The 10,051-nt window shown below is 39.6% G+C and overlaps 1 protein-coding gene across 3 annotated transcripts; it reads right to left on the bottom strand.

Moving 5' to 3' along the window:
* Positions 1-265: 265 nt before the first annotated feature.
* Positions 266-5,021, bottom strand: LOC143881211 (uncharacterized). Of its 3 annotated transcripts, none has more exons than XM_077384209.1 (3): positions 4,728-5,019; positions 1,366-1,698; positions 266-1,240 (listed from the first exon to the last, which is right to left on the bottom strand). In XM_077384209.1, exons 1-3 carry the CDS (start codon positions 4,824-4,826, stop codon positions 533-535), a joined length of 1,140 nt encoding a protein of 379 aa, XP_077240324.1. In that variant the 5' UTR covers positions 4,827-5,019; the 3' UTR covers positions 266-532. The 3 variants fall into 3 exon arrangements, with proteins under 3 accessions (XP_077240324.1, XP_077240322.1, XP_077240323.1); XM_077384207.1 differs by lacking the exons at positions 266-1,240; positions 1,366-1,698 and adding exons at positions 1,830-2,744; positions 2,870-3,449 and having other exon boundaries at positions 4,728-5,021; XM_077384208.1 differs by lacking the exons at positions 266-1,240; positions 1,366-1,698 and adding exons at positions 1,830-2,744; positions 2,870-3,429 and having other exon boundaries at positions 4,728-4,835.
* Between the last annotated feature and the right edge of the window lie 5,030 nt (positions 5,022-10,051).

Genomic DNA, 10,051 nt, shown 5'->3' with positions numbered 1-10,051 from the left:
CATCCAACAGCACAACCTGAATGAATTTTTGGAGTTGGAGTTCCTTTGTTGTACTAACCCCTTGCAACTACTCTGAAATGATAATGGATCCAATTTGTTCCTGCACTTGAAGAAACAAAGATACTTCCAGTGTCATGAATAAGAAGAGGCTATGCTAGGAACCATTGACCTGTTCCAATGCCTCTCTTTCTAAACAAGAGTTATAATCTGAGCATGTAGAGACATAAATTAAGAAATGGCTGCATAGAGACATGAAATGAACAAAGAAATAAACACCCTTAATGTCATACATTGACATAGCACAAAAAATTACTTCTACAAATCCAAAAGGCAGAGTACTTAGTTCAGTTCGACTACGGGGAAGCATAACCAAAGCAATGGTTACACGGGCCATATCACAAAATATCACTTCTACAATTCCCACCATTTAATAACAAAATTATGACCAAGTTCGTTGTCATTGTAGCAACGACTTCAAAAAACCGACATATCCTACAACACGAACAATGTCCCCATAATCTGAAGATAACCCTCACAGCCCACAGTTGGAGGAATGTTGGACATTTGAGCGACGTTGGAGGAACCTGTTGACAAACAACACACGCATATCCTTGGGACGGTTTAAAAAGCCACGCCCCTCTTTCTCGTTTATGACGAAATAGTCGTAAATATCAGATACGTCATCACGAGTGAGCCCATTTATCTCCTGTAATGCTTCCATCACTTTCCTGCATTGGATATCACCTTTCTCAGTCCTAGCATGAAGAGCAGAAGCAACCTCCTTGATGCTTTGAGTGAAATCCAGTACACATTCCTTCAATTCAGAAGCAGGTCTCTTCTTGCGTCGTGATGAACCAACAGATCGACTGGCACCTGCAGCATTACTGGTTTCCATAGGAGTAGTTGCCGCAGGAGTAGGGTGTGACCTCTCACTCTCCTCTGGCGGCGAAGTCGTATGAGGGGAAGGTACATGAGGCGCTTCTTGCGTTGAAAAATCATTATTCATATAGTCGAATTGAGACCCAGTACCCATATAGTCGAATTGAGACTCAGTTTCTGGGAGGTCTTCATGCTCGTCATTAGCGACATTGACGATGTACGACTCTTCTTCAACTGACCGTGCAACATTCCTGTTAAGTTTTTTGAAAGAACCATGTGCGTATTCATCTCCAAATATTTCGGTCATCTCCTCATAAAACTCATGGCGGCTAGTGAAAAACCTCTTCCTCTCGGGGTAAGACTAGGAAGAAAATAAGCATAAATCAGTTTACAGCTTTGATCAGTTAATATAAGATTAGATTGAGAAACAACTTAAGTGCAAATATAAGATTAGATTGAGAAACAACTTAAGTTTGCACTTGTTACCTTCAAGTAATCCATGGCTACATCCTTTGTAACTGTAATTTTCTTTTTCTCATCATCCCAACCAAACCCACTAGTGGCGAGCATCTCAGCCAGCACCTTGTAGTTTGCCTTCATTGTCTTGACATGGTTTTTGACTTGTGAGACCGTCAAATTGGTTCCGCAGGCTTCATTAATTTGTACTTGTGCAAACTTATATGCACTCTCTTTGAACCCATTGGGGATTTTGCCCCCCTCTATGGATTCGTGTCTTAGGGCCTGTACTAAGACTGCATTCATCTCAGATGACCACGACGCATTTTTTGTCTTCTCCCCATCACCGGATGGTTCCATTACCTGCCTCATTTAAGAATATTATGTAATTTTGTGATCACCAGCCATAAACACACAACTGGTTGCATTTAATACATAACTGATTGTATTTAAATGATATTGACCAAACCATAGTAGAGTTGAGACTACCACCATTCAAACACTACATTACATTACCAAACCATAGTACAATTAAGAGTATTAAAACCACCATTCAAACATTACATTACAATACCAAACAGTAGAGAGTTTAAGAGTACAAGTACCACCATTAAAACAAGAGTAGAGTTAAGAGTACCATAACAACTAATATAATTCAGATCAAAATAAAGATAAAGACTTTCAGATTAGTGATCCACGCGATAATCATTCCACATATTGGCACAAAGCTCCTCACGAATTCGATTTCCTTCCCTTGCATCATCACTTCTACCCAAGCGTGCTGCAGTCGGTATGCGAGCAGGGCCCTCCTCCACTGGATCATGTCTACGGTGATTACGCATAGCTTCAGCTGCAGCTATTTCCCTATCGACCTCGGCAATATACGCATCATTCGGCATTACGCCTCTAATGAAGTTGTGAACACAACAGCATGCCATAACAATGTCGACTTGCTTTTCGTAGGAGTACATTTGTTCACCATTAAGTATGGGGAAGCGCTTCTTCAGAACACCAAATGCACGCTCGATGACATTCCTAGCTGACGAATGCCTGTGATTAAATAACTCTTTCTTTGTGCGTGGTAAGCGTCCTCTCTGTTCACTCAGATGGTACCTAGTTACACGGTACAGAGTGATAAAGTTGCTCAATAATGGGAATCCTGCATCTGCAAGGTAAAACTTCCCAGGATGGCGGATAATACCCATTTCATCGGCGATGGAATCCCTTAATATTCTAGAGTCAGATGCCGATCCCTCCCATCCCGCAGCGACAAATGTGAATATCAGGTCGAAATCGCATGCGGCAAGTACATTCTGGGTAGGGGTGCCCTTACGACCTATAAACCGCTTCTTCATTTCGGCTGGCACTTTGGCAGGAATATGTGTCCCATCTATCGCGCCAATGCAATCCTAAATAATGACAAATGAAACAGTTAGAGGTATTCTCCCTTATGTGCTCTACAATAGTAACGGTCAAATGTTAATGGTATGAAGATGAAAAAAAAAAAGTAAACTTATGGAGCGTAAGATGTTACCTTGAAATAAGGGTACCATCTAGGATTCTCCCTAATCTGTCTTGGTGTATCAGGCGATGGTGGTTTTATAAATATGTCCACCATAGACAGTATAGCACGGAGAACCTTATTGAAATATCGACTTATGGTTTCACCCGATCTTCTACAGTATACTTTCATGCAGCGATTTCGTAGGTTGTGTGAAACAGTGTGCAAAAAAATAGATATATGTTCGTCAACACTGCAGTGGATTGTATCTTTAAGTATACTGCTATCCTTAAAAATATCCACGAATCGTCTAAAGCATTCGACGTTCATCCTAAGCAGATCATGACAGCGTTCATCACTCTCCACGACAAACTTCATAAAGCTACGATCGGTTAGATAGTGGTTCTCGTAAGGTGCCCGTTCTATGAAAAGTCCTTCGTGCTCCATAAGCATCGCTAAAAATAAAGATGCACCAACAGCAACCACTGATGCTGCTTCGGCAAACATATCATCATCATCATCATCACTATGTCCAGTTTCGTTGATATAGTCCACGGCATATATGTCCTCATCATGGTGGTCCATCCTGATATCTTCTCGGAGATAATCAAGTCTAACATAAGTAGTTTTGGGTCAGGGTTACTTTGGTAAGAGTCACCCAACTATGAACCCATTTTAGAAAGACACAATAAATGGAAAGGCCAAAAGTTATGTATATTGAATAACAAAACAAGAAATAAATAGGATAATAGCACAACCAGTTATATCATGAAGTAAGAAAGACTACATAATAATGCAGAATCCTGATAATTGATAGTTTCCAACATAGGGCAATAAATTTCCAAACATTTCAGTTGTCAAAAGCCATAACAAAGCCAAAAGGCTCTCAGCAGGCAATTAAAAAGGAAAAGACAAGGTGAGATTTTTTCTAAGGACAACACATGTTAGGACTAGGCATGTGTCATTGTGCTACAATGTAGTTGCAACCCATCAAATTATATTGAGGTAGGAGAAAACTACTTAAAAACCTCTGAATGTATGTTTTGGAGAGAGGATTTATTAAGAGTAGACTTTTCCAACCTCATTTTATCAAAAAGAGCAACAAATCTATCGTATGAAAATTTCATTTCCATCAATATTAGACATAAATCTGTCCTTATCAGTCCACTACAACCACATTTATTGAAACAAGATAAGTATTTTCAGGAACATGATAGTTCAATTGAGTCGATCACTTGTGCATTTTGTCAAACAGGTGGGGTGTCTTTCTTTTTTTTACCTAAAATTGGGGTAGTTCAAATGTGTCCTGCTCTTCAATCTCAAACAGAAGGTAATTTTTTCTGTCGGAATTCAATCAATCTACAAACCAAATATAAAAAAAAGGGAAACCCTAATTCGTCATTTCCAACAATAGCCAATAAACCCAAAAAAAAAAAATCCCTGCAATAGGTTTCACACATCCCTCATAAATAGGGTTTCGCCCTCTCCAAGAACACAAACACATACAGGACAAAAAATACCATATTTCGGACAAACAATAACAAAGATCGAAGCGACGAAATAGGGTTTCTTCATCTCCACCAACAGAAAGAAAGAGCCCTATTTCGTCATCCCCAACAAGTGAGAAAACCCCAAAAATATAAGCTAATTTGAGAAATAGGGTTCCAAACATCCCTCACAAATAGGTTTCATCAGATCCAACATAACACACACAAAAAAAAAACCCTCATTCAGAAAACAATCGTATAGATCGAAGATTAGAAAGAAATAGGGTTTCTTCATCTACCACAAGACAAGAGAAAATGATGAAAACCCTATTTCCGTGCGATGAAATAACGCTTATACATAAACAAACCAGAAATTGGGGAAAAATCAACAAACAAAACCTTACCTCGGAGTGCTTCTTCCTCTTTCTCTCGCTCGGTTTTGCAGGCGATGGATAGGAGGAAGAACTGTTTGCAGAGGCCATAGAACAACGACTACTTGCCATATTTTCTCCTCTTCTCTCTGTCGTACGGGTATAGCAGATCTTGGGAAGATCGTGAGCGGCGAGATGTCTTCTCAAATTCCATTCCAAAGATCTCCCAAGACGACATCTTCATTTTTTGAGGTTTGCAATTCGACTTTCTTCGTCGACCCACGTCACCCGACCAGTATCCGACATTCCCCGTAGTCAAATAGGCTTTTATAAAAAAAATACAACCAAACAATGTTTGGGAGCTTCATATCCCACTAATATTCCCTCTTTCTCCCACTTTTTTAGCAACCAAACAGAGCCTAAGAGATTGTCTTAGGTACCTAAGACACTCTCTTAAGTACCTAAGAGAGTGTCTTAGGTACCTAACCAAAACACTAAAAACCCCATGTATGAATGATTACTTCTCCACAAGGTCGATGGACCAATATTAAGGGTGTCAATTTTGGCTCGGGCTCAGAAGCTCGCTCGAGCTCGGCTCGAAAAAAGCTCGGCTCGAATCCTTAACGAGCCGAGCCCGAGTTAGGCCAGGCTCGGCTCGGCTCGGCTCGTTAAGGCTCGTTAAGAATTTAATATATTTAAATATATATATTATATATTAATATATACATTAAAAGGGTTGTCCATGGAGTGAAAGGGGGGGGCAAAATATGTCACTTCATTTTTGGAACCCCATTTGTTACTAGGACCACCCCCCATAGTGTAAAAAAAGTAGTCAAATTACACTAGTAGGGCTGTCCAGGGAAGATGAGGGGTGTGAACATAATATAACCCGAGCTCGGTAAGGCTCGCGAGCCTGACCGAGCCGAGCCCGAGCTCGAGCCCGAGCCCGAGCCCGAGCCGAGCCTCACTTGTGAGATTAACGAGCCGAGCCGAGCCTGGCCAAGCTCGGCTCGGCTCGGCTCGGCTCGTTTACACCCCTAACCAATATAGAAACCAGTTCCCATGAGTAAACTAAGTGCTTATCAAAGATAAGTAAGGAAACTAACCCCATTGGCAATTGGCCAATAAGGAGAGACTCCTTTAAGTCAAGTCTACGAAACTGGTATTAACTCCTCTATAAAAACACCCCCACGCTAAAAGGTATGCATCTTCAAAATCACCACAAGCTTTCTAGTTCTGTTTTCCCATTGCTTGGTTTTCTCCTGTTTGTGCCGATTTCTAACTTGAGTGTCGGACTGGTCTACTAGAGTCACAACTCCGGGATCCCTAATGTATTTCTATGAGCACAACATAAGTGCGGATTGGAGCTCTACCAGCCATTAATCGTGGAACTTGATTCCGCATCAACATGCACTTGATTAATCAATACTCCACCGGCCCCAGGACTAGTGGAATATGTTAGGTTCTGCTCTTAAACCACTTAGGACCTTAGCAGAGAGTAAAGTTAGATTTTGGGTGAAAGCTAATATATATGGGCCCATTGAAAGTGTGGAGAGAGAGAGAGAGAGAGAGAGGGGTTTGGGCACTCCACTCCTTTGTAATTCAAATTTATTCTTTCTCAAAATGTTGTCTACTTTTTTTTCCATCTTTTATGTGGCGGGTAGATCGTGTTAGACCCAGATTATTGCTCCCTTTTAATATTTAAACTATGTCCTCCCAAAACACAATGATGAAAATATAGCCTTTATAAGACTACATTCATCCCAATAAAACATTGGGAATGTCTAGAAAAAGCTGGGGACTGCTTTGATGTGATATTAGTGGGAGGGTTTAGTGTGTTGCACATGGAGAAAAGTTCAAATAAAAAATAATCCATCGACTGAAACTTTAGCTCTTGACCACAGAACATGGAGGGAGTAGTGATCACATTTGGATTTTTGGAGACGCCACTTGTTTCCGTTTAGGGCGGAAGAAAGTGAAATTTGTTAGGAAGATATCAAAACCGAACATTTCATTTTGCAGATATTAGAATAGAGAGAGAAGTAAGGCCAACCCACTAACTCCTCATGATTCAACTTTAGAATGCCTAGAAATCCACTTCTTCAAAAGTGCTCGTCTAGTTCTTTCTTTCATCTTCTTTTTCCTTAGAGAGTGAGAGAGGAGACTTGTGGAATGTGATGGAAGGGAATTAGGAGACATATCGCGAAGGCATACATTTTTCGCATACATCTAATTTGCATGGTTACCAAACATGGCCTAAGGGCATATTTGCAGCCATCAACAAGAATTCATGGAATATTAGTTTACCAAAAGGTAAGAGACGCTTAGTGAGAGAGAAATGAGAGGGCTTTGAGTGAGGAGAGCATGTTGTGGGGTTGGTAAACAAAGAATTACAATTGAAAATACGAATTTTGTTGTCCCTATTATTCAACCCTATCCCGTGCTGTCCTCACAACTCCATCAAGTCTATCCTTCTCCGAGCTCTTTGCTTTTCTCTTACATTCTCTTACATCACCTAAACAAATTTCATGATTTTTTTTCATGGTTGCCAAACAAGCCCTAAATCCAAACAGTCTCTCTTACATTCTCTTACATTAGCTAAACAAATTTCATAAAATCATTTTTCGATCATGTTTGTCAAACAAGCCCTAAATCCAAACAGTCGCTCTTTCATTGTCTTACATTAGCTTAACAATTTCATTAATTTATTTTTTCATGGTTGCGAAACAATCTTGTTAGTCTTTCTTTTTTTTTATAATGATATGATTTTATTAGATACGCAAGCTCACAATCTTGTTAGTCTTACTTTTTTTTATAATGATATGATTTTATTAGATACGCAAGCTCACGACCAAGGCAGTCGAGGATGCAATAAGTACAAGAGAAATAGAGGGAAAGAACAGATATAAAATGTCAAACCTAAACGAGGGAGAAAATAAAAAAATCTCTAATGTTAGTCAAGACACACCCAACCAGGCTAACCTATGTGCCTCCCCATTAGCCAATCTTTAAACTGGAGTAAACGACCCTCTACTCTATCGATAAGCTCATCAATAAGCTCTGAAAAATCTCCAAGAGTGAGGGGATCTCACATCCAACCATCTGATTACATTAAGTAAGTTGCCCTCCTCTAGAAGGTTGTCCAAGTCTCTGCCGAACAACCTTGTTAGTCTTACTTATTTTCAGACTTTGTAGTATAGAATTTTGGTGCAACGAATGTCAACCTAGTTCGCATTATTTTTATCAAATCTTAGCCTTTCAAAATTTTGAAGGGTCGACTTTGAGAGGTAGAAAAATAAACTCGGTTGCCACTTGGTTAGAGTTCAAGCCACTAGAAATACTGAAGATCATGTGTTTTTCAATCTCATATTATTATATAATAATAAGGTAATAATTGGAAGGAAGTTGGCTGTACCTTGTAATGATAATTTGCAACTTGAAAAAGGCGTAGGAACTATTCAGGGAAGGTAGGGAGGTAATATCTGTCCAACCCTGTCTTGATATCACCACTCCTTCCTTTTCCTTTGTTTTACACTTTTTATTTGTGACTCCAAGCCGACATGAAATGGACATTTAATAATCTATCAATAAAAAAAAGAAAAAGAGGGACATTTTATAGGTTTATTTGTCATATTTACTGCCTAACTATATATCATGATTTAAATAGAGCAGTGATATTGCATCCCTTACCACATTCCAAACCGGTCTCTCTCTCTCTCTCTCTCTCTCCCCGACATGAACGGCCAACAATTAATTTGTTTAAATCTTTGAGCAAGGTAGGCCCCCTTTGTTTTTCAAAATGAATTGTTCGGCCCACGCCATAGGATGATCCAAACAGTCCTTTTGACGGGCCACATCATAAATAAGTTTTGTCCTAAAAAATAATTTCCACAGGACGATCGTAGCCCTCCGATCTAAAGAGAACATTAAGGCCCAACTGTAGGCCTCACACATAATTTTCAAAATGAAGCATACGGTCCACACCATAGGATGATCCAAACCTTCCATTTGATGGGCCGCAATGTAAATAGGTTGTGCCCCCAAAATCATTTCCATATGATGATCGCAACTCTCCGGTCTATAAGGTTTCCGTAATATGCAGTTTCACGTTAGATTGGAGGGCTACAATCATCCTGTGGAAATGAGATTTTGGGGCGCAACCTATTTACGTTGTGGCCGGCCCATCAAATGGACGGTTTGGATCATCCTATGGTGTGGGCCGTATGCTTCATTTTGAAAAATATGGGTGGGGCCTACCTTGTTCAAAGATTTCAACAAATTATTTGTTAGGCCCAACAACGTGGTGTGTGTGTGAGAGAGAAACAGAGAGAGGTTTGGACTGTTGTACACGCTGTGACCTTCAAATAGTTTGGCAAAACGAATTGTCCTTTTGCTAATCACAAGGATTTCAGCTTCATGACAAGTGCACTAGAAGTCAAAAAGAGGGAGCTCCAATTGTCATGCCAAATTTGACTTAGAAATGGAGCTCTCTTTTCATATTGAATGCAACCAACTCCCACTAAAAACCCTTGGCCGGACTAATATGGAAAGTTCAAACGGCCAAAGGTGGTCTGCTACTGCCGGAAAATAGATCTTAAATCACTGCCAATTCAATTGTTTATTAACTTTTGACACAATAATGATACATTAATTCTGGATATATTACCTATAAATTACCAAACTATAGACAATTAATCAATGGTAATGATATTGGCACTGCCATGTTTTTGTTGGGATTCCACGCTAAAGCTAAAGATCCCACATCGGAATAGTGAATGGATGTGGATGTACTTATAAGGGAATGGCCACCCTCCTAGCTTTTAAAGGGTGAGTTCTACCCAGGGTCCCAACAGTTTTGATAATCATGTGAATTGACGTCATCTTTTTATTTAACTGTAAAAAAAAAAAAAAGGTTAACACAATTCCTCTGGCGATGAATCAACAATTCGAATTGCTTTTTTTGCGTCTAGATATCATTATATACATCGTGAAAACGTATGCTTTGTAAGGAGCTTGTACAGTTTGGGAAAAGCACTTAGAGACAATTCAAATAGAAAAGACAAGATGAATTCGCTTCATTATCATTCCATTGGGCCCGCAAACGTTTTAAAGATCATTGTTCCCAAACAACCAATTTTAGAAATTTAAAATGACGATGAGTGTCAATATCAAACCGAGGGAGTGCATGCATTATCCATCTGAAGACATTCTTCTTTATATCTGTCAGTTTGCTATAGATTAAGAGGAGGAGATGAGAGATTTATGAGTTAAAAAGAAGATTGTGTGTTCCAAAGCTGTTGAGAAAACCATGAATAAATTTTGGGTTTTGTTAAGGGCACTCGTTAAGGTGCATTGGG

The sequence above is a fragment of the Tasmannia lanceolata genome, unplaced genomic scaffold (assembly GCF_043159265.1).
Source record: "Tasmannia lanceolata isolate RefF3 unplaced genomic scaffold, GAP_Taslan_0.1 ptg000007l, whole genome shotgun sequence".
NCBI lineage: Eukaryota > Viridiplantae > Streptophyta > Magnoliopsida > Canellales > Winteraceae > Tasmannia > Tasmannia lanceolata.
This window is presented reverse-complemented; position numbering and strand designations above follow the sequence as displayed.

Bases quoted from the DNA above. Each gene is read 5' to 3' on its own strand.
- LOC143881211 (XM_077384207.1), bottom strand. From the start codon at position 3,421: ATGGACCACCATGATGAGGACATATATGCCGTGGACTATATCAACGAA. The intron at 2,745-2,869 runs GTAACATCTTAC...GTCATTATTTAG, and splicing joins GATGGTACCCTTATTTCAAG to GATTGCATTGGCGCGATAGA.